The following is a 25,300-nucleotide window of genomic DNA, read 5'->3' on the forward strand; positions in this document are numbered from 1 at the left end:
AATGTTATTGATCTGATTTATAAGAGCTTTATAGCAAGATTTATCAAAATGACACTTTAAAACAACAAAAAGATTTTTTAAATATCCAAAAGAATTTAATTTTGTATATCAAAAATTTGAAGGAACAAAAACAGTGTAGAAAAATATAGAGAAAACAAATTATTTCAGAAGTCAGCTAAAATCTAATTATAAGGAATTCTATGCTATCCTTACCTCTATCTTGGCACTGTATTGTAATTGTTTATTTCTTTGCCTCTGCCACTACACTTTCCAGGGGGTAGGAGGAATGGTGTGTCTTTCATCCATGTTTGGGGCTTCGTACATAGTATGCATTCAGGAAAAAAAGAAACCCTGTTTCTTCCATGACAAGATGGGAGGTTTGAACAGATCACCTAGAAGGTCCCTTTCAATCCTGAGAGTCTATGAAAAGGGAAGTGGTGATAGTTGCTTACCACTTAAAAGAGGAAGTGGGCTTTGTCCTCGGTGGCACCAAAGGGCCAATGTTTCCAAGCTACAGAAAGACCCTGGACTCATCTCAATAGGTTTTACACCGCTAAGGCTTTTCTAACAATCACAGCTATCCACCAGAGGAAGGCTGTCTCAGGAGGTGCCTATCTTTGCAATAACTGGAGTGAAAAAGCTGAAAGGGCCTTACGTATCTTTAGTTTGGGTCTTCCCAATCTTTTTCACGCCATTTCTACACAGAAAATGGTTGTACAGCACGTCAATCAATATCTCAAGGCGTACTTGTCACGCGTTCTCAGAGCTTTGGTTGGGAAAACTCTGATCTGGTGCAACATCCTCATCTGCAGTGTGGGAAAGTGAATCCCAGAGAGGGGATGCGACATTCCCGGATCAAGAGGGTTAACCTTAATGCTGGTGCTAGAACTCGAGTCGCCGGACAACTAGCTAGCCAAAGACTCCTCCCCACGGATTAAGCAGGGTTGGATGTCAGCCTTGAAGACTGGGGTCAGCGATAGTGGCAGTGGATGGGACCATGGTCTCGGTCAGTATTGCTTTAAACGTGCTCCTATGACCACTGGCATTAGAACTTAAACCTTGAGGAACTTAAAACGCAGATTCATGGGCCCCACACAGACATACTGAATCAGGCTCTGCGGCAATGCCCGGAAAACTGCGTTTTTAGGTTTGAAAATACGCCCCCCTCCCCCCCCCCCGCCCTCCGCCCTCGGCAGCAGTTTTGGACTCAGCTCCAGCTCCGGCTTGAACGGAGGGCTCTGCCAGGCTTGCAGCCCCCGCCTGCCTGACCTCAGAGCAGCGCGGGCCGCACCGCTAGCCCGTGTCCTGGAGGTGAACTGTCTGTTACGCACCGGCCCTTCCGGCCGTCACAGGCGGACGCCAGCCAGTGTCCAGTCGGGGTGAGGCCGCCGCCGCGTCTCCACCAGCCTCCCGGCCCAAGAGAGGAACCAACAGCGGAGGGTGGCGGCCGGGGGCAGACGCGGCTCAGCAGCGCCCCCGGCAGGGCCAGGACCTTCCGCAGCCGAGCTGGGTCGCGGATTCCCTTCCCCGCCCCGGAGCTCCTCCTCCTTCTCCGCAGTCCCGCCCACCGGGGAGGCCACTACGACGCCTGCGCCAATTCTGCCTTGCCCCGCCCCCTATCTACCAGCCGGGTATTATCCGATTTCCCATAGTGCCTCGCCAGTGGCGGGCATGATAGCAAAATCAGGAGGGTCGCACGCGGGTTCAAGTTGTCTGGGTTGGGGTTGCTCTGTTGTGCAAGGGGGCTCTACGAGGTGGCCCGGTCACCGCCTTGTCGGCGCGTGCAATGGCGCTTCTCCGGGGCGTGTGGGGCGTGCTGAGCGGCCTAAGCAAGTCCGGAGCGGACCTGTGCGCGAGCTGTGGAAGTCGGCTGCGCTCTCCCTTCAGGTAGGACCGCTCGCCTGCGCTTCACCGGGCGGCGGGGCTCAGGACGCGCTGGGGTCGGGCTGTGGACGCTTTCCCCCACTTTCTGTCCCTTCTAGGAGGTGAGGGCCACCTTGGCCTTCTGACTCAGACCTCGACCTTGCTGAGGGGATGATGGCTTTGAGTCCAGGCCTTCCTCCCGGAGTACCCCCCCCTTGCTTCCGGCCATCCTCCGCCTTCCCCCTTCCTCCCAGCTGTCCAGCCTTGGAGCACACGTTCAGCGTCCTCTGCGAAGTCGCGCCAAAAGTCTCCCGCCATCATCTAGGTGTTCAGGAGGCGGGGCCCGGGAGCTGGACTGTAGGTGCTTTCCGCCCCTCTGCCCTTCCTAGGAGGTGAGGGTTTTGAGACTCAGTTTTGAGGCTCTTCCCTCTGCTTAGCACAGGATTTTAAATGTCACTAGCTTTCTTGTCGGAGGTGCCGGATGCTAGATAGTATCTTGATGACATGTTATTTGAGAGTCTGTATTCATATGCGTATAAATATTGGCACTTAAATATTTGACGTTGGTTACTTTCTTCTTATTTCTATGTAGTTTTGCGTATATGCCGAGGTGGTTTTCGTCCGCCTTGGGTAGTTATCCAAAGAAGCCTATGACTTCATACGTTCGATTTTCTAAAGAACAGCTACCCATATTTAGAGCTCAGAACCCAGGTAAGGAGTTTTGGGGCTTGTACTCTATTCTGATGTAACAAAGAGGCCACTAAGCAGTTAACTTGATTTGCACTACAAAAGCATCCAGTGACTGCAGAAACCTAACCATTCGGTTTGATGGGCTGTGAAATAGGAGTTATGACATATTTTTTACCAAATAGAAATGCGTTAAATATAATTGGGAACTGATGAAAGGTATTTTAGAAATAGCAGCATGTAGAGTGAAAAGCCCCCGGGGAAGAGGATGGAAAACTTGAATTTTGGTCTAGTTGCCATTGCCTTAGAGGACCACTGAAGAGTCCTTTAATCTCTTGCTTAGCTCCTTCTGCCTCAGGGAATTGTTAATGAAGTTGCAAAGAAATAACTTCTCTGGAAGTGTTCTGTAAACTGTAAAGCTCTATACAAATTACTGTTAATTTCGAGAGCTTTTTCACTGAAAATTAGTTCTTGTCTTGGGTTCCTGAAGAAAGTTTTCCAGGTAGGATGTTTGTTGCCTCCCTAGAAAGGCTGTGGGGCCTTCATTTGTGGTTATAGTGTAAAGATAATAACTAAATTAACAATAGCTAACCTTTGCTTATGATTTCTAAAGGCCTTTCACATGCAGTAATCACAGGGCACTTGTGGAAATCAAATGAGCTATAATAAAAATTCTCACATTATAAAGAGTTGGTGTAAGAGGCATGCTTAAGTACTCACATCTTCTAAAATGTAGGAGTTGAAACTAACAAGTGATTTGTTAAATCATTTACACCCTCTCATTCCAGTTAAGATGAAGGAAAAAATGGGGAATAGTGAATTGATTTTAGAATAGTTTGTTTGCAAATGGTATTTCTGTAATTGAAATATAAAGTGGTGTTATATGAATCCAGATTATATTTTGTTGTTAGGTTTTATGAACTAATAATTCCTGAAAGACTTGAAAAAAATGTTTTGATTGTAATGTGAAGTAAAAGACTTGAATAAATTGATTACCCTACTTCTTAAACTAGTAATCAGTTTCTGAGGACCATTTTGATCGTATGTGATATATTCCTTAATTATTAGATAACAGACTTTAACAATGTTGGATAAAGTATTAAATAGTATTATATTTAAATTGGTTGGTTAAAGAAAAGCTGAACCTTTGTATTAAGTTGTGTGTGGTAGAGAAGTGTCTAATAAAACTTAACTTTTAGAGCTAATGGATAATGCTTTCCTGGAAGTTTTTAGAAATTAATCCTTAGACATAAAATTGTGACATCTTTTTTCATTTTATTCTAATTTATAGATGCGAAAAACTCAGAACTAATTAAAAAAATCGCCCAGGTATGGAGGGAACTTCCTGATTCAGAGAAAAAAGTAAGCATATAGATTTTCAACAATGCTGACCAGTTATTCTGTGGTTAAGAGCAATTGTCATGGCCTTTAAGGGACCAGATGACCCAGAGGTTTTTTTAAACATCCATTATGTACAAAGGAACTTCATACCTTCTGATCCACATAAATGATGAGAATATGGATGTGTGGGGGTGGTGATGAAGGATTGGCAGCAATTTGAAATTGAAAGCTAATTGCTAGACTCTCACCTTGGTTAGCATGTATATGAAAAATACATGTTTTAATCCATATAAGTGTGATCTCAGAGCACATTTCCACTTGGTGGTTTAGTCTGTCTTTATCCGAAGTCATACACTTATTTTTCCCCGGCAGATGTGCTGTGTATAATTTGCCAGCAACAGTTTATTGACTTTTTATTTGGGTTTTTTATTTATAGATATATGAAGATGCTTACAGGGCAGACTGGCAGGCATACAAAGAAGAGATAAACAGACTTCAAGAACAGCTAACTCCAAGTCAGATGGTATCTTTGGAAAAAGAAATCACACAAAAACGTTTAAAAAAGAAAGCATTAATAAAAAAGAGAGTGAGTATCATTGAAATATTCTTTTCCTTTGGCAAAGAACTGAAATTTATGTAACTATGAGTATTGGTAGTTTTCTCTTATTTTTATTGTGTCTATGTGGTAGAATGTCATCAGGTGCACTCCAGTTAGGAAAAAATGGGGTAGCTCTCTTCTGCCACTAGGACCGCTTGCTGTCGAGTCTATCTTGGAAACCCTTGTTGCTACTTTCAGATGTATCCGAATTTAAGGCATGTAGTTAGGACTGGCATGAAGGCTGTGGGAACAGAATTATGAGACAGCCAAATCAAGAATAGCAAGAACTTTTGCTTCTGGATCTTGTCTAGGATAACCTACTGATTTGAATGGTTATATAGGTAATGGTGAGTTTCATTCTGAATATTGCTGAATAGACTGAATTCATTAACACATCAAGGAAAAGTGCCTATTGTATCTTATCAAATAAGAAGTCCCTTTAGGGGGAAATCCTACTTTTCCTCATTAAAAACTCCACATGGTTCAGATTTTATAGTTCCCAGCTTAAGGAATTAATCCCGTAAATTCCATTGTTGGGAAGTGAGACTATTTTTTTTTTTTTTTTTTTTTTAAAGATTTTATTTTTTCCTTTTTCTCCCCAAAGCCCCCCGGTACATAGTTGTATATTCTTTGTTGTGGGTTCTTCTAGTTGTGGCATGTGGGACGCTGCCTCAGTGTGGTTCGACGAGCAGTGTCATGTCCGCGCCCAGGATTCGAACCAACGAAACACTGGGCCGCCTGCAGTGGAGCGCGCAAACTTAACCGCTCGGCCACGGGGCCAGCCCCGTAAAGTGAGACTATTTTTTGTAGAACCAGTATTAGGTGTGAGATGGTCAGCTTACTGGTCCAGTACATACACTATAGAAAATGGTCATCAGAGTTAAAGCTATTTCTCTGAAAAAGCAGATTCCAGCCTTTAATGTGAGTTGCCAAGATATCTTTCCCTGCCCCTGATGTCTTAAACCCTCCTAGCCCTAGGGTTGAGGACTCACCTAGTTTCAAGACAATGTTGGTAATCTAAGGCTGCTGATCCAATTAGTAAAAGTGAGCCAGAAAAGATACTAAGAGTGAGAAATACAGTCTCTGCACGGGGTAGTATTTGGCGAGGTGAGTACTAAAGCTTGCTCTCCCTTCCTCCTCAGTGCACCCAGCCAGTGCTAAGAGTGGAGGACCAGAAATGGGAATTGGCAGATATAAGGGGTTTCCGTTTTCAAATACTTCTGTTCTTTTCTCTCTCCTCCTGGTGTTCTCATTATGTGTTCATTAAACTTATGGTAGTTGTCCCATAGTCCTTGGATATTCTTTTTTTTTCAAGTCTTTGTTCTCTTTGCTTTTGAGTTTTCAAGGATTCTATTAATATGTCCTCTAGCTCAGAGATTCTTTCCTCAGCCTTATCTAGTCTACCTATAAGCCCATCAAAGGCATTCTTGATTTTTGTTATAGGGTTTTTGATCTCTCACATTTCTTTTTGGTTCTTTCTTAGGATGTCCATCTCTGCTTACATTGCCCATCTGTTCGTGCATGGTGACTAGAGCCCTTAGCATGTTAATCATATTTGTTTTAAATTCCTCGTCTGATAATCCCACATTCCTGCCATGTCTGGTTCTGATGCTTGCTTTGTCTTCAAATTATGTTTTTTGTGTTTAAGTGTGCCTTGGAATTTTTTCTTAATAGCTAGAGATAATGTACTAGGTAAAAGGAACTGCTGTAAATAGCACTTAGTAGTGTGGTGGTGAGGTGTGGGAGCAAGGGAAGCATTCTATAGTCCTATGATTAGGTCCCAGACTTTTAGGGAGCCTGTGCTTTGGTGTGTGAACTTCACAAGCGTTTCTCAGTTTCTTCTTTCCCCCTGAGGTGAGACAGGATGTCTAGAGTGGGTGGAGTTGGGTATTTCCCTTCACTCAGGTCAGTTAGGCTCTGATAATACTGTAGCAGATTAGGCTCTGGTTAACAGTTCCCCCTGAGGGCAGGCTTTTTAAGAATAATAGAGTGCTCAGACATTTCAAAATGGTTCCTTTTCCTCTCCCGCTTCGGGAAGCAGGAGATTTTTCTCAACATTTACTGTGGCAATCTGGTTGAGCTCCTGGAGGTAAATCTCACAATATTGTGAGCGCCCTAGTATGAGTGGGTCCCTTGGGATTTTTTAAACTCCCAGAGTTGTCCACATGGAGCCTCCAGCAATTCCTTAATTACAGTTTGGATTTTCCTGCCCTGGCACCGGTTCCTGCAGTGCTTTCCACTCCTGAGTCTCTGCTCCAGTAAGCCCCGGCTCCATATGTTCACCTGTGTGTCTCTCCAATTTTGGGGGAACAGTTTGCCCTGTGTCCTCTTCTCTCTTACGAATCTAAGAAGAGTTGTTGATTTTTCAGTCTCTTCAGCTTTATACTCTTGTTAGGATGGAGTGGTGACTCCCAAGCTTCTTATCTGTAGAACCGGAAACCTGCAGCCTGAGAGTTTTTTCCCTGACTTCCATTCTCACTCCCTGTCGGAATTTTTCTTCCCATTAAAGATTCCCGGTACCAACTAGTTAGAGATCAGGTGAGAAATGTGGGAATCAAGAAGTTGAAAATGAAGTACCTAAGAGAGAAATCCCTAGCAGTAGTTCTAGAAACAGAAGGGGACGGGCCGGCCATGTGGCTGAGTGGTTAAGTTCACAGGCTCTGCTTCGGCAGCCTAGGGTTTCACCAGTTCGAATCCTGGCACCACTCATCAAGCCACGCTGAGGGGGCATCCCACATGCCACAACTAGAAGGACCTACAACTAAAAATACAAAACTATGTACCGGGGAGGCTCTGGGGAGAAAAAGGAAAAATGAATCTTAAAAAAAAAAAAGAGAGAGAAAAGAAAAAGAAGGGAAAATAGTGAAGTTGTAAAGTGTCTGGAGTCTACAGTAGTTTAATGACTGAAAGGTTCAAAAGAAGGAAGTGGTCTCTAGATGTAAATCAGAGGAGCCCTCCTTTTACTTATGAATAAAAGTTGAGTTTGTTACTGACTATAATCAAATTGCCATTAAAAGCCACATAATTTTATAAAGTATAGGTGCTAGTCTCTATCCAAATTCAGAAACTAAATAGGTTAGGATAATTCAATATCCCTCATTCTCTGAACTCTAAATTTATATAGCAAGGGATACTGGGTATTCTTTTCCGTCTTTTCTTCCCCTCCTTTTGATACCTAGTAACACATGTATTGAGGTTTAAAGGTTGAGAGACATGCAGAGAAGGAAGTGAAATGATGGATGATTAAACAGATACTCCAGTGGTCATGAGTTGTGGTAGAGGCATGTAGTGATTTGGCTAAAGAGATGGTAGTGTCCTGTAAGGATGAAACTGAGATTGTTTTGTCTTTTTAAAAAAGATTTTGTACATTTGTGCTCAGTTTTTTAGTTTGTGGAGAACACAAAAATAATATTTAAAGGAAATAACTCGTAAAATCTATTATAATTTTCAAAAGTTAGTGTTATCAAAAAATTCTGACCCCAAGAGGGAATAATCACATGCTAAATATAAGAATCGTAACTTTCACTTTAAGGAACATTCTGTAATGCATAGTGAATAAAGTGAATAAGTGAATGTAGTGAATAAAGTTTCTCTAGGTAAAATTAAGTCTCATAAAGGTTAAAACTGTATCTAACTCTTCTATTTTTATTACTCAGGAGTTAACAATGCTTGGAAAACCAAAAAGACCTCGCTCAGCTTATAACATTTTTATATCTGAATGCTTCCAGGAAGCTAAGGATGGTCCATCACAGGTAAGACAGAGTTGCATTTGTTTTTTAAGTTTTTGTTTATTTTAATTTTTAAAATATTTAGACGGGAAATTTTAGGGGTGCTGTATGTCACATGGTGAGGAAAAGTATTAAGTTACTATAAACAAGTGCTATATATAAATAAGCCCCTCTTTTTGTATCTCTTTTATAAAAGAATCTTGTTTCTTACCACACAATTAATTTGAGTATGTAGTTGCCAATGTATATACTGTCAACTTTTTTTTTTTATTGAGTTATTGATAGGTTACAATCTTGTGAAGTTTCAATTGTACATTAATGTTTGTCAGTTATGTTGTAGGTTGTCAACTTTTTTTAATTTTAAAAAACGTATACAATTTTCAAGTTTATAGAGGTGTTAAAGTTCTGGAGACTTTTCTTATCCAGCACTTCTTAACTGTTTTGCAATCACTGGGAAAGAATGGGACTAGAGCTATAATATTTTGTGCTAGGATTTGAGTATAACCTACTGCTTCATGTTATATCCTTTAATAAAATTTTGGTTACAGCCATGGGAATGGATTATATATGTGAATGTCATCATACAAATTTGTCAAAAGAAAAAAAAGCTTGTCATTCCTAATGTGACTTAGTCTTTCCTTTGTTTATTTCTTAGAAGCTCCAAATTGGCAATTGTATTTTTCCTTCTATAATATGACATGGTAAGAAAAGTGTATGTTCAGATCTCTAGTTCTTGTCAATCTGAGATGAAGGTTTTTGCCTCTCAGCCTCTTTGGGTTATTTGGATCTGTAGTTCATTTTACAAATCCTGTTTAACATATGATTAAATAGTGTGTGTATGTAACATAGTCTTCCCTGGCTTTCACTGCTTTACTCCCTTTGGTGTTTTAAATTCAGTTTCCATGGCCCTACATTACTGAAATGCAAGCCTATTTAATTTTTTAGTTGGAATTTGCTCAGTCACTAACTTACCTTGGATTTGGTTTTCTTATCAGTATAAGAAGATTATTAGAAAGAAAATCCTCCTAAGTTAGTGGTTCTCAATTCTGACTGCACCTTGGAATCACCTGGGAAACTTAATGGCTGGGTGCTGTCCCTAGAAATTAAAATTAACTTGACTATATCATTTTCATTCATTTAAAAAATAATGGTTATACATCCTCATAGTTTAAAGAATCAAACTAAGGCTTGTTATGAAAGATACCAGTTTTCACTGCCCTGTCACATTCCTTACTCCAGAGGCAAATACATTCTACTGTATTAGCTGATTCTTGTGGTATTTATCAACCTCCATATCTCTAAATAACATACTTATATTGTTACTTCTTAATTTTTTTTTTCAATTTTAAGCATTACCTATGTTTTAGGCATTAGTTCTCACTAAGATGAACATTTAACTCTTTCTCATCCCACTGTTCACATTTCCATCCCCCTACCTCCCAATATAGTAGTCATAATTTTGGTTAAATCAGAATTATTTATGTTGTTATGATTATGTAAACCCTGTTCATAGCTGAGCTGTGCCATTTGCTATGTTTGTTTTTTTCTTTCTTGGAAAACTAGCAACTTTCCCTGAAGTTGATTGCCTTATTTTTTTTGTTTGCTTAGTTTTTTATGTCATGTCAATTCATCCCAAAACTCTTCAGTATTCACCAGTTTTCAGTACATTTAGGTGCATTAGGTATTCTCTTAGTTTCAGTCTGGAGCCTCTGATTTGTTCCAGTTTGGTTGTTGCCTTCTGTACCTGGTGCACAGCTGACATCCTGGGATCCTCCTTCATCATCATCCTTGTGGTGCTTTTGCTTCTTCTGTTGTTGTCTTTCTTGGTTTACTGATTCCGTTATAGCATCTCCCCCAGTAAGGGTATGCAAGAGATTAGTTTTTTTGAGTTTTTGCATGTCTAAAAATGTCTCTATCCTTACATTTGTTTGGTAGTGTGACTGAGTATAGAATTGTAGGGTAGAAATCATGTTCTTCCAAAATTTTAAAAATATTGGGGCCAGCCCGGTGGCATAATGGTTAAGTTCAGTGCACTCCCCCTTTAGCGGCACAGGTTTGCTTCCTGGGCGTGGACCTACACCACTTGTTGGTGGCCATGCCATGGTGGTGACCCACATACTAAATAGAGGAAGGTTGGCACAGATGTTAGCTCAGGGCAAATCTTCTCAACAACAACAACAACGAAATATTGCTTCTTTCTCTTGTAGCTTCTTGTATGGCGTTTTGAGAAGTATAAAGCCTTTTTGATTGTTGGTCCTTTGAATGTGGTTTGGTTTCTTTTTTCTCACCTTCCCTCTCTTTTTTCTTTGTCCTGACTCTCTAGAACTCTTGTTATTTGTTTAAGCATCTTCTGAACTGGTTCTCTAATTTTCTTGTCTTTTCTGTATTGTTTTCTCTTAGCCTATTTGCTTTTCTTTCAGGATACTGCATACATTTTCACTTAATCTCCCGGTTTTCAGAATGGTACCATTGCCCCCAACTGTACCTCATCTCCACAGACTAACTCTGTTTTACCCTTTTGCTATGATAAATGTCCTTGAATCTACCCATGGTGGGGATTTAAAAACTCTTTTTAAACAGACTTTCAATCAGTCTTCCTGTTTTTAGCCTGACATTCACCTCTATCTTATACCTATCTGGTGCTGCCAGTTCGTGACCTACTTGGGGATTCTGCATTGTAAATCCGTTTGCTTTTCTTGGCTTTCCCCAGTGCCAGCTTGGGAATTAGCTTTCTTGGGTTAGGTCAGTCAGTTACCATTTCTCTGCTTTTTAGCTTCCACAATTTTGTGTTGATGGTGCCTTCTCCTGTTGTCTTTGTCCATGTGGATTTATGCCTTAAAAAATTCTGTTTAATGTTGGTTTTTTTTAAATAACAGAAATTATTGCTAACAGTTCTGGAGGTTGGGAAGTCCAAGATCAAGGCCCCCATCATGGTAGCCTATGGTGAGGGCCTTCCTGGTTCATAGCTGGCACCTCCTTACTGTGTCCTCACATGGTAGAAGGCCTCGAATACAGTTTTAGGAAGGAGCGAAAGCAAACATCTTTCTGTCCCTTTAATTTTTTTTAATGAATTATTTTATTTAGGTCAAAGATGAGATTATTTATGCATGCAACTTCATAAATTATTGTTGAACTCAGTGAATATGAAACTTAATGGCTTAAATATAAGCAAAAAGATCAGTTATGAAAGAATTCAGAGCATTAAAGCAATTTCTTCCAAAGCTAAGAGTCAGTTCAGTTATTTAGTGAGTAACTGTCCCTGAATATATTAGATGTGTTTATAAAGGTTAGTTTAAAATGTTCAAAACATAATGGTTATGTGGTCTCAGATACTATCTGGTATCTCTGTTTTTCTTGATAGGAAAATAAAATTTAATCAGAGTTCTGATCAGAACAATGAAGTTCATTATTCTCACTCTGCTTCTTAAAATCAATGATGATCTCCTCTTAGCTTTAAACAAATACTTTTCAGAACGTGTCCCTCTCTCCCTCAGACTCCCTGTCTACCCTCCATCTCCACCTCTGCCCCTCATTCTCCGCCCACTCATTTTTCCCTCCAGTCTCTGCTGTCTGGGAGCAGCAGCACAGGTTGTATGAGGTGTGCTGACTCCTCTCTGCTCCTCCTCCATCTGTGAGATCCTTCCATCCCTTTAATTTTATTGATGAAGAACCACGCTTAAGGGAGGTAGTATGACTTTTTCAAAGTCACGTTATTAAATTCAGCTAAGAAGAATTAAGGACTGGTCTTTTATTCGTCCTATGACTATATCCAAACACTTTGGCACAAGTTTTAGAAGAAAATATTAAGCTACAGGAAAGAAATAAAAACTCTTAGTCTTTGAAGTTAGTCTGTGACAGAATGTAGGTTATACTTGAATATTAATATTTCTGAATCAAAAAAGATAAATATCTGCACAGCAAAGGAAACTCAATAAAATGAAAAGGCAGCCTACCAAATGGGAGAAAATATTTGCAAATCATATATCTGATAAAGAGTTAATACTCAAAATATACAAAGAACTCATACAATTCAATAGACAAAAACAATATGAATAAAAAACGGGAAGAGGATCTGAATAGATGTTTTTCCAAAGAAGACCTACAGATGGCTCACAGGTACATGAAAAGGTGCTCAACATCACTAATTATCAGGGAAATGCAAATCACAACCACAATGAGATACCACCTTATACTTGTTAGAATGGCTAATGGCTGTTATCTAAAAGACAAGAAATAAGTGTTGGCAAAGATGCAGAGAAAAGGGAACTTTTTGTGCACTACTGATGGGAATGTACATTGCTGTGGCCCATTGTGGAAAATAGCATGGAGGTTCCTCAAAAAATTAAAAATAGAACTCCCGTATAATCCAGCAATTCTACTTCTGGATTTATCCAAAGAAAACAAAAACACTAAGTTGAAAAGATATCTGCACTCCCATGTTCATTGCAGCATTATTTACAGTAGCCAAGACGTGAAAGCAATCTAAGTGTCCATCGATGGATGAATGGATAAAAAAAATGTGGTATTTATATACATTGGAATATTCAGCCATAAAAGAAGGAAATCAAGGAGCCAGCTTGGTGGCCTAGTGGTTAAGTTCATGTGCTCTGCTCTTGTGGCCCAGGGTTCATGGGAATGGATCCTGGGCACGGAACTACACACCACTCATCAAGCCATGTTGAGGCAGCATCCCCTGTACAAAATAGAGGAAAATTGGCACAGATGTTAGGTCAGGAACACTCTTTCTCACAAAAAAAAAGGAAGGAAATTTTGCCATTTGTGACAACATGCATGGAGCTTGAGAGCATTATGCGAAGTGAAAGAAGTTAAACAGAAAGATACTGGATGATCAAAACAAACACAGATACAGAGAATAGATTGGTGGTTGCCAGAGGTGGGGAGTGGGCAAAATGGTTGAAGGTGGTCAGTAAGTCCTGGGGATGTAATGTACAACATGGTTTCTATAGTTACAAATGTTGTATTGCATATTTGAAAGTTGCTAAAAGAATAGATCTTAAAAGTTCTCATCAGAAGAAAAAATTGGGGGCTGGCACGGTGGCACAGTGGTTAAGTTCACACGTTCCACTTCGGCGGCCCAGGGTTCGCCGGTTTGGATCCCGGGTGCAGACATGGCACTACTTGGCAAGCCATGCTGTGGTAGGCGTCCTACATATAAACTAGAGGAAGATGGATACAGATGTTAGGTCAGGGCTAGTCTTGCTCAAAAAAAAAAAAGGAAAAAGTTTTGTAACTATGTGTGGTGATGGATTTTAATGACTTGTGGTGATCATTTCACAATATATACAAATATTGAATCATATTATACACTTGAAATTAATATAATGTTATATATCAGTTATATCTCAATAAAAGGTAAATATCTTCATTCCATTTATTTTTGTACATTTTAACAGTTTAATAGTTTTTATTTAGAAAGAAAAGATGTTAAGAATTGATGAGGCTTTGCCTGTGATTCTTGTTGGAATGAATAATAAAAAGATCTTGGGGCTGGCCCAGTGGCGTAATGGTTAAGTTCATGTGCTCTGCTTTGGCCACCTGGGGTCTGCTGGTTTGGATACCGGGCACAGACCCATGTGCTGCTCATCAAGCCATGCTGTGGCAACTCTCACATACAAAATAGAGGAAGATTGGCACAGATGTTAGCTCAGGGCCACTCTACCTCACAAAAAGAAAGATCTTTGTTTAGTCACTGAAGTCCCTATATCTGGTATTTAAACATATGTTGTTTTACAGGTAAAACTGAAGACTGTAAATGAAAACTGGAAAAATCTCTCTAGTTCTCAAAAGCAAGTAAGTAGAATGGTTTTAGTCTCAAGTATCTAGTTAGAATATCTGTGAGAGAATATATTAGGGCAAGGCTTGATTCACGTGAAAACAAGCTTGTATTACTTATAACACAGTTAAAGTATTTTTAAATTATTTTCGTATTCTTAGAAGAACCAATTTGGCTTTTTTCTTTTGGTAGTTTTGGACTGCAAATAAAATTGGTATTCAAAAACGATGTTGGGGCTGTCCTGGTGGTGTAGTGGTTAAATTCGCATGCTCTGCTTCACTGGCCCGGGGTTTGCAGATTCAGATCCCAGGTTCGGACCTAGCATCACTCGTCAAGCCATGGTGTGGCAGCATCCTGCATAAAATAGAGAAAGATTGGCACAGATGTTAGCTCAGTGACAACTTCCTCAAGCAAAAAGAGGAAGACTGACAGTGGGTGTTAGCTCAGGGCCTATCTTCCTCACAAAACCAAAACAAAACAAAAAAAAAAATGATGGCACTCATAACTTAGGGTGTCCACTGTATCCAATGACAGTCATACTCTGCGTCTACTGCTTTCCACATCCCAAGCCCTGAAATTCTAACAGCTTCACTAGTACCTGCAAAATCTTTATCTCTTACACCTCTATCACCTAACTTTTATCTCATAAAAACATTCCTTCTCCAATACCCCTTTATAGTTGTAGAATAGTAAGGTAATTTCTAGAGTATAGATAGAAGTAGTCCAGAAATTAATTGCAAAGACTCTTGTAAAGAAATCATTTTAACAATTATACTTTTTCTCAGGTATATATTCAACTTGCTAATGATGACAAAATTCGTTATTATAATGAAATGAAATCTTGGGAAGAACAAATGATTGAAGTTGGACGAAATGATCTTATACGTCGCAAAGTGAAGCACCAAGCAAAAGATGGCACTGAGGAGTGTTAAAATAGAAGATTGAGTTATGTTCACAGTAGATAGACATGAGAAACCAATTAGGTCCCAATACGTGAAGGTGCTGTAAAATTAGAAAGGATAAAGTTGGTAAACATTTTATATTTTAATTTCTTTTTCTTTAGCCCATGGACTTCTGCCAGTTCAGTACATTTTGTATTAGTATCTTGCTTTGGGAAACCCAGACAGGTGAAAGTTCATGTGAAATTTATATTGTGTTTAGGAACTACTGAGCATCAAAATAGTACATGAAATGTAGCTGTGAATTATTTTACCTTTGATAAAGGCACACCAGACTGTTAAGTTTTTTTATACTTGATGACTATGGAAAGAGTGTTCTTGTTTCCTTATATTATGGAGGCAGGAGTTTCCTGTTCAAAAGTACCCAAATTGTAGAAGCTGTAGTGTTCTACGATATAACTGTGCATTTTTTAAAGAGCACTCAGAACTCATCTAGGTAAATTCCAATTCCTAGGTATAACTCATATGTTCACGGTGGATGGTTGTGCATGCAAGGGATTGCCGGTTTCAGTTGCAACTTTTTATAAAAGCGATGGAGAGGTTTATAAACCTATTCCTCATTGTTTTTTTTCCTAAAGTGAAAACTAAGAAATTATGTACCGAATCTATGCATATTGTTTTATATTGCATAGAATAGAAATTTAAAATGTTGCCTAATTATATGTTGTAGGGTGAAACATTCATTTTACAACTTTTCTTTTTTTACGTAAGGATTTGTATTCTGAATTATTTTCTCTCTCTCCTGTGAGTATATTTGTCCAGAAAGTAGAGAACTTGTCTCTTTTAAAATGAGAGATCTAAAAAGCAAAAGTCTCCAAAGCCTCTGGACTTGGAATCTGTAATTTTTAAACATTTTGCATAATAGATAAAAGCCTGTGTAAGGGACCGCCAACTCTGGCCCATGGGCCAAATCCAGCCACTACCTGCTTTTCATGGCCTGTGAGCTAAGAATTGTGTCTATGATTTTAAAGGGTTAAAAAAAAAAAAAGGATATTTTAAGACACATGAAAATGAATATGAAATTCTGTGTGCATAAATAAAGTTTTATTGGAACACAGCCATACTCATTCTTTTACTTATTGTTTATGGCTGCTTTTGTGCTACAATGGCAGAGTTGAGTTATTGCTGCAGAGAGTGTAGCCTGCAAAGCTGAAAATGTTTGCTGTCTGACCCTTTGCAGAAAAAGTTCACCAACCATGGTCTACAGTACAGTGTAGCATAACTAGTGTTCCAACATACTCATGTGTTGGGATGGTTTTTTAACTGTTTTAGAGTTTGTTATTTTAGAATCTTTGTCACCCTTGTCTTAAGAGGAAAGAGGTCAAATCACTAAAGAAGCTAAACAAACTTGCTACACAGTGTTAGCAAGGAGAAACAATCTTTAGTTTCAAATTACGTGGCAGTGTAATAAAAAAGATTCATATAGTGTGAAATGAGATCTCTCAAATTATTCGCTATGGCTGGGTAAAATGAACCTTAAGAGTTTTCCACTTAGCGCATTTCACAAAAACCTTACCATCTTTTAGCATTTGATTATCCTCTTAGGAGAGTCAAGCAAAGGTTTTCAAAACCCACACTACATTTTTGAGCAAAATAATTTCTCTTTCATCATCAGTTCCTGGGAATAGGATAGTTCAAAATTTATATGTACTTTGTATTATGCAAAATATTTAGAAATTGTAGATTCCAGATCTCCAGAAAAACTGAAAGTTTTTCTTGTCTGTGGTTAGAAAATAAGTAAAAAGTCACAAAAAAAAATAACTTGTTATATTCTGAACTTGGCTAAGGTAGGGACTGAAGAGAAAAATATAACTTAAGAGGAAGAATAAGATTTAAATATATAAAGTTGGGTGTTTTCAAACAACTTTCTCCTGTGGTTATGAATACAGGACAAAGTCTGCCGATAGTAAAATAAATATATGGATCTGAGGCTGGGCTATTTTTAGGAAGAGGGTTTGGGGAAGACGTGTGCTAGAGTCTATCACAATCTTGGGTTTCCAGGTGAGAAATAAGTGGTAATTCCCTGTGGCATCTAGAATGGTACTGATTATGTACCATCCTTGAGAGAATGGAGAATGTCATCACTCAAATCATTTACTGTGTACTGTGCTTCAGAGGAGCCCAGGGAGCACATGGGAGTCAGTGTTTATAATGAATATTATAGAATAGAATGAGTAAGGTAGAGAAATGAGTTATGTAAATAAATAACCTGCAGGACAAATGCAGTATAAAACACATCTTTGCAATTACCATCTTCTGAGTTCTTTTAGCATTTCACTACCTATTTTATACTGTACACCTTCAAGTCATATCTTCCCAAATATTTTGGAAAGTTGAGTGTCTAGTAAGTTCTCAAGTATTTACAACTTAATATAGGGGAAACAAGTAAAACAGAAAAGAGGTGGAGCAAAACCATTTTATGGTAATATCAAATTTTATTTGGTTTTCTTTGTTTCTAAAAGAATGTCATTGTTAATACTTTAAATATTAGGATAATCTGATTCCATGCCTTTCTTAATAAACCTCAGTCCATCTTGAAGACTGGTATGCTGGATAACAAATGCCATCCAGTTTAGCAATATTTAACACAGATTTTCTTTTATAAAGAATAAGAACTTGTATCATTAACCAGTGGCAACTCATATAAAGCCTTACTTTTTAGACGTATTTTAAGTTGACCCAATGAAGTAATTGCTGTAGGAGCTAAAGAAGAGTGCTAGAAGGAAAGATGCTGAAGGAATGAAACAAAATAGTATTTATGCTGTTCTGATCAGTTAGTCATGAAAAGACTTTTATACTTTTGTTGATTGGAATACCAATATTAGATTTTTTGAAATAATTTGATGACAGGACAGAGGGTTGTGTGATTATTTTACTTTCTAATGTTTACCTAAAGGAAATTGCGTGCAAATTTGAGCCTACTGTAATCATGTAATTTTGCTATGACTTTTGGCTCTTTTTTTGGAAATGCCATTTTTTTACAAGGCATTTTTTTTTTACAGTTGCTCTGAATGTGTATATTTGAATTTCTCAATTAAAATGATATTGCTGTAAGTGGGTTTAAAGTAACTAGAAAATTTTATTTTTTCTTGACATTTACTGTACCTAAAATTAATCACCACCAGGTTGTGCTAAAGCAGCAAGAAGTTTTTATGTGGTTATGATAGTATCCATTATTTTTCTTAATTTTGTCAATATTTATTGTAAGAATTTTTTCTCCTTTCTTTCCTCTCCTCACAGCCACTCTTCCTTCTTCTCTTCATAGCACCATACTCTTACAGACAAATTTGAAAATGTTGTAAGCACAGACCTATGTTATGTTTCTTGAAATTTTAAAGCAGTAATAGTCTTTTAAATTGAACCTGTGGAAAGCATAAGAAAATGAACATATTTATTACTTTGAATTTGTAAAACTTTCCAAACAGAAAGTAAAACTATACAAAGCTAGTATCATCAGTCTCTCACATTGTTCACAAATAAAGTACTTTTGGTAATTCATTAAATCATTGATTATATTTCATAGACAACTGTTTTCTAGTACATTTCCAGGCTAAGGGGCTAAATACTTAAAATTGATCCTAAACAAGAATTTTAAGTAAGCTAAACATTTTTAAATCACCCTAACTTTTAAATCACCCTTACATAATGGTTTCTGATTACATATGTGACTTGCAAGAAAATATTTGAATTTATTCTTTTTTGCCTGTATTAATTTAAAGCTTATCCAGTTTCATTCCTCCTTCCCAACAAATCATGTATAAGATAGGGGAAGAAGGAGGGGGTACAGTTTTGACACAGTGACCTTTTACTATATAGGCTGCCACCTACCAGCCTTCACCTTAAAAAACTTGATTTGGTTATACCCCCGCAAAGGTTCTTAAATTACTTTTTTTTAACTGAAATTTTGTACTTTAAATCTTGGATAGGGTTAAGTGATGAGAGGAGAGGTCCAAGTGTGTTTATTAATCATTTAGAAATTCTGAAAGTATTATGACCATTTTACTCAATTTTGGATTTTTTTACTCAGTCAACAGTCAGAACAGGTCCTCAGTAGTTGTGGAACTAATGGTTAACAAGAATTTTACTGATGATAGATACTTACAGATGCGAATAGTTTTTGCAGGCTGGAATTTATACCTTGACTATTAGATGACCTAGATGGGATAGTGGAAATTTGTTAAAAGTATAGAAGTTTTCTTCTAATTTTGACATTAATAACATCTGAATTTATGTAAGTTTAATGTCAAATACTACTTAGACTTAAATAATTCCGGATATTTCTCCAAAGCTATCCCCTCACCCTCAGTTTTTACATTTGCAAAGCTCCTACTTATCTGTTGTAATAAGTCTGAATGACTATTTGAATGGATGGTGAGACATGTCACAACTCTTAGCCAATACTATTATTGACAGTGTTATCTTGGATTCAGAAGGGATCTATTTTTTATGGAAAATGGAAATTGATCGTTGATTCAGTTTGCTGCTGAGTGGTAAGAAGAAGAAAATGTACATGAACAAAATAATTAGAACTAGCCTTTGCTCTTTATAAAAACCAAGCGATGAAAAAAAGATTTAAAAATGGTGAGACAAAGCCCTTGTCTCTTTTACTCTTCCAGAGTTTCATTAAAGTGACTAAAAAGATGCAAAATGAGTAGAGAAATAATAGCAACGTTAGAAAACAAGAAATAGTACCATCAGTAAAGCAGCAATTTATAGGTGGTTTTGGAAGATAGGTAGGGCAACATGCTCATTGGTGCCGATATGAGCAAACCACGTAAGGTGATGTAAGTAGAAGCATGGAAGTCTCGCCAGTTCTGAGCAGTGGGGGCTGGTAACAAAGATTAACCCTTGAGGTGGTTGGAGAGAAATTGGGATTGGTGGGGCGGGAGAGGGGTAAGTACAAATGGACCGACTAAAGAGAGTTCATTTGTTTCTCCCCAGTTAGTATTTTGCTTAAGGTGAGGAAAGTAGAGTGATACGCTACTACGTGGTGTGCTCTGTTTAAACTAGGTGCTGTGTCTCAACCCTTGCGCAACGGAATCAACCCTAGAGCTTTAAACATGCAGATACCTAGGCCAGAATCTGGAGGGCAAGACGGGGCACTGGTGTATTTTAAAGGTTCTCTCAGTGGAATGATGTGCAGCTAGGGTTGAGATCCTCTTAGTGGGATAGTGCTGTAGCTCAGAGCTTCCCAACCTGGTGGTAGTGACCTGTAGTGAGTGGGTTATAGATAGGGTAATCATAGTTATCCGAGCTGGAAGGTTTTTGAAAAAGTGGAGACTGTTAATAGTTATGCCTGGAAAACAGGCAACCTGGGCCACATGGTCACTCTAGTTAGGAGTGTGTTTGGGTATGTATTCCTCTCACCTGTTGGTGTAGTTGGGCTATTGCCTGAAAGAGCCAGAGCTCCGTAAGTAGCTTCTTTGTTTACTCCATTATACCTTGTGAATATTAGCATTTTTTGTATGCTGTGATGTAAGAAAAAGATTGGTGAGGGCTATTTCTGGCTAACCTCAGGCTGCTTTTAACACATGTAGTAAAATGTGTTTCCTCTGAAAGAAATGCTGCCTCCCTGGGTGTTGAATTCCTTATTTAAACTCTGCCGTTAGGCCTAATGCTGCTTGAAGCGTGGAATCAAGCTGACCGAGGACTTTTTTCCCTTTATCCCATGTGTGGCCAGACGTACTTGATTTCTTTTTAAGAGCACATGGAACATTTCAGGATAGGCCATATGTTAGGTTATAAAACAAGCCTCGAAAAATTTACAAAGATTAAATTCATGCAGAATAATCACAATGAAAAAGTAACAAGGAAATTTGGGAAATTCACGAATATGTGGAATTTAAACATCACATTTCTAAAGAACATGTCAAAGAGAAATAGAAAATACAATGAGATAGCACCTCGTGCCCATTAGAATGGCTGTAATAAATAGGACAAGAAATAGCAAGTGTTGGAGAGGATGTGGAGAAGAGGCAACCCTCATACGCTGCTGGTGGGAATGTAAACTAGTGCAGCCACTTGAGAAACAGTGTGGGGATTCCTCAGAACTAAGAATAGAACTGTTGTATGATCCAGCTGTTTTACTTCTGGGTATTTATTCAAAGAACACAAAAACACTAAGTTGAAAAGATATTTGGACCCCTGCGTTCACTGCAGCATTATTCACAATAGCCAAACCTTAGAAACAACCTAAGTGCCCGTCAATGCATGAATGGATAAAGAAGATGTGGTATGCATACACAGTGGAATACTACTCAGCCACAAAAAAGATGAAATCTTGCCATTTGTGACAACATGGATGGACCTTGAGGGTGTTATACTAAGGAAAATAAGTCAGAGAAAGTGAAATACCTTATGATTCACTCATAAGTGGAAGATAAAAACAGCAACAACAAACACATAGATACAGAGGTTAGAGTGGTGGAAAACATGACGTAGTCTATACAGAAATCAAGATATAATGATGTACACCTGAAATTTATATAATGTTATAAACCAATGTTACCTCAATAGAAAAAATAAATTACAAAATGGTACCAAAAAAAGAAAATATATTGAGATGATTGAGAGTGAAGACAACATACTGAAACAATGGGATACAGCTAAAGCAGTGGCCGGAGAGGTCTGTACAGCTGCCACTGCCTACATTATAAAAGAAGATTGCAAGTCAACAAAATTGCTAGCCTTTTATCTTAAGACAGCAGAAAAAGAAGAGCAAACTAAGCCCAGAGCAAGAGGATGGAATGAAATAAGTACTAGAATAGAAATTAACAAGATAGATAAAAGAACAGTAATAGAAGTGGATGAAACCAAAAGTTGGTTATTTGAACTGAACTGAACAAAATCTTTTAGTTAGATTGGCCTGGGGCGAAAAAAAGATTCAAATTACTAGAATCTGAAATTAAAGAGGGCATTTTCCGACTGTACAGAAATAAAAGAATTTTAAAGAAATACGAGCAATTTTATGCCAACAAATTGAATGAAATGGATAAATTCCTAGAGAAACAAACTACAAAAGTAAAAATATGCAAATAATTTGGAAGGAAGTGGAGATATTTTCTAAATTTGGTTGGTCAAGAGAAAAATTTGTTTTATTTAAAGTTATAGAGCAATGGAAGAACTAAAAGTATAAGAAAAATTGGGGGAAGGAGTAGTGTTACTGTAAGTGATTAAAATTTTCATCTTTTATGGAGATATTACATATAAATAAAATTATGGAGGTACAATGATATGTAGAGTTATAGGTGTAATCCTCATAGCAGCTGAAACCTGAACAGTGGGGTGGGTGGAGCCTAAGAAGTGGAAATAGCGAAGGGAGGGCAGGAAGCGAGACTTGCTTTTCTTCTGCTACCCTTCTGACTGATGTTTTTATTTCTATGTATTATTTAAATATGTTTTAAGTGGAGAACTGAAGTATTTACAGATCTTTTTAGGAAAGAAAAAATACCACGAACGGAACTTCAGGGTCCTGGAGCTCTTAAGGGGTTGGCCAGGATTCACATCCTATTTGATCTGACTCTCAACCATTGTATTCAGTCTTCCATTTTAGTTAATTGTTGAGTGCTTACTGTGTTACAGGTACTATAAGCACTCTACATGAATTTACTTAATGTAGTCCTCACTGCCACCTCATGAGGTAGGTGCTACCATTTCCATTTTTGCAGATGAGAAACTGAGTAACCAGATGTTAAGTAACTTTCTAGTGGCAGAGCCACAATTTGAATTTAGATACTTTGACTCCAGAGCCCTCACTCTTAGTTACCCTATCATTTTGAAATCTGAAAGATAAAATTTCAGAAAGCCTACTTCAATATGTAGTAGCCTACAATACGTAGTCTTGTGACTGGCTTCTTTCACTTAGCAAAGTATTTTCAAAATTCATCCATGTCGAGGCATGTATAAATACTTCATTCCTATGGCCAAATAATATTCCCTTGCATAGATATACCACATTTTGTTTATCCATTTATCAACAGATGAACATATATGCTATTATGAGTAACACTTTGGGCTATTATAACTAACAATGCTGTCACATTTGTGTACAAGTTTTTGTGTCGATGTTTGTTTTTGTTTTTTCTTGAGTATATACCTAGGAAATGCTGGGACGTATGTTCACTATCTTTAACCCTTTGAGGAACTACCACATTGATATCCAATGTGGTTGCACCACTTTACATTTCCACCAGCAATGTGTGAGTGTTCTGATTTCTCCACATCTTTGCTAACACTTATTTTTTTTTTTAATTCTCATAAAATTGACATATAACATTCTATTAGTTTCAGGTATATACAACATAATGATTTGATAACTGTATATTGCAAAGCGATTACCACAAGCCTAGTTAACATCCATCACCACACATAGTTACAAAAATTTTTTTATAAGAACTTTTGTGATGTACTCCCTTAGCAACTGTCAAATACCAATACAGTATTATTAGCTATAGTCACCACACTGCACATTACATCCCCAGGTCTTATTTATTTTATAAGTGGAAGTTTCTCCTTTTTTGCCCACCTTCACTCATTTTGGCTACTCCCTACCCCCACCTCTGGCAATCACCAACCTGTTCTCTATAGAACACTTGTTATTGTATGTCTTTTTTATTATCTCCATCCTAGTGGGTGTGAAGCAGTATCTTATTGTGATTTTGACCTGTATTTACATAATGGCTAATGATATTGAGCGTTTTTTCATGTGCTTATTGGCTATTTGTATCTCTTCTTTTTTTATTTTTTAAGGTTGGCACCTGAGCTAACATCTGTTGCCAGTCTTTTTTTTTTCTTTTCTTCTCCCCAAAGTCCCCCCAGTACATAGTTGTATATTCTAGTTGTAGGTCCCTCTGGCTGTGCTATGTGGGACGCCACCTCAGCATGGCCTGATGAGCGGTGCCACGTCCGCACCCAGGATCCAAACCAGCGAAACCCTGGGCCACTGAAATGGAGCACATGAAGTTAACCACTTGGCCACAGGGCCAGCCCCCGTATATCATCTTTAGAGAAATGTCTCTTCAGATCTTTTGCCCTGTTTAAAATTGGGTTGTTTATCTTTTTATGATACAGTTTCAAGAGTTCTTTATATAGTCTAGATATAAGTCCCTTATAAGATACGTGAATTGCAAATATTTTCTCCCATTTTGGGGGTTGTCTTTTCACTTCATTGATGGTATTATTCACAGTATGAAAGTTTTAATTTTGATGACGTCCAGTTTATTTTTTCTTTCATTGCTTATGCTTTTGGTATCAAATCTAAGAAAAAATTGCCAAATCTAAATGCATGAAGATTTATTCCCTCTGTTTTCTTCTCAGTGTTTTATAGTTTAGCTCTTACATTTAGATCTATAAGCCATTTTGAATTAATGTTTGTGTATGGCGTGAGGTAGTGGTCCAGTGTCATCCTCTCCCATGTAAGTATGTATTGTCCTAGCACCGTTTGTTGAAAAGACTGTTCTTTCCCTGTTGAATTGTCTTGATACCCTTGTGAAAAGTCAATTGACCACAGATATTTAGGTTTATTTTTGAAGTTTCAATTCTATTAGATTGATATATATGTGCATCTCTATGCCAGTACCACACCGTCTTGATGACTGTAGCTTTGTATTAAATTTTGTAACAGGGAAGTGTGAGTTCTCCAAGTTTGTTCTGTTTTTTTAAGATTGTTTTGGCTGTCATGGATCTCTTGCATTTCCATATGAATTTTAGGATCAGCTTGTCAATTTCTGCAAAGAAGCCAACTGAAATTCTGATAGGGATTGCGTTGAATTTGGTGCTTTTTTATATTAATTTCTTACTTTGTTTTTGAGGAAGATTAGCCCTGAGCTGACATCTACTGCCAATCCTCCTCTTTTTGCTGAGGAAGACTGGCCCTGAGCTACCATCTGTCCGCATCTTCCTCTATTTTATACGTGGGACGCCTACCACAGCATGGCTTGATAAGTCATGCATAGGTCCATGCGTGCAATCTGAACCACTGAACCCTGGGCCACTGAAGCAGAGCACACAAACTTAACCACTGCACTGCCGGGTCGGCCCTTGATATTAATTTCCGTTATTCTGTGTCATCAATGGCATCTTCATATTAACTTGAATTTGGCAGATATATAAATTTGTCCTTGACATAATTTTGAAGGGTGGTTGTGGGTTAACCTAAGAGTGAAGTGGCCACTATGCAGTTAATCTTCTGTAGTTGTGGAAAGGCAGAGGAAACAGCACATTCAAAGCCCTTATGTTGGAGATGGCAAGAATTAGGTTGATTCAAGAGGTGTTTAAGAGGTCAAATCCACAGGACTTGAAAATTGATGGAGTGTGAGAAGTAAGGTAAAGA

At 38.1% G+C, this 25,300-nt stretch overlaps 1 protein-coding gene across 6 annotated transcripts in view; it reads left to right on the top strand.

The window, feature by feature from the left end:
* The first annotated feature begins 1,372 nt into the window (after positions 1 to 1,372).
* The window catches only part of TFAM (transcription factor A, mitochondrial), a 93,355-nt gene continuing 69,427 nt past the window's right edge, over positions 1,373 to 25,300 (top strand). For 5 of the 6 annotated variants that reach the window (XR_011437229.1, XR_011437227.1, XR_011437235.1 and 2 more), the window contains exons 1-6: positions 1,511 to 1,887; positions 2,456 to 2,574; positions 3,842 to 3,912; positions 4,328 to 4,477; positions 8,146 to 8,241; positions 13,972 to 14,028. Coding sequence is in view for 3 of the 6 variants with exons in the window: in XM_070262733.1 (XP_070118834.1) it covers positions 1,787 to 1,887; positions 2,456 to 2,574; positions 3,842 to 3,912; positions 4,328 to 4,477; positions 8,146 to 8,241; positions 13,972 to 14,028 (594 nt within the window). In the remaining 3 variants the exon portion in view is untranslated. Of the gene's footprint in view, positions 1,888 to 2,455; positions 2,575 to 3,841; positions 3,913 to 4,327; positions 4,478 to 8,145; positions 8,242 to 13,971; positions 14,029 to 14,796; positions 18,474 to 25,300 lie in introns of those variants that run through there. The other variant, XM_001503382.5, reaches the window with a different exon arrangement.

Source organism: Equus caballus, chromosome 1 (assembly GCF_041296265.1).
Source record: "Equus caballus isolate H_3958 breed thoroughbred chromosome 1, TB-T2T, whole genome shotgun sequence".
NCBI classification, from domain to species: domain Eukaryota; kingdom Metazoa; phylum Chordata; class Mammalia; order Perissodactyla; family Equidae; genus Equus; species Equus caballus.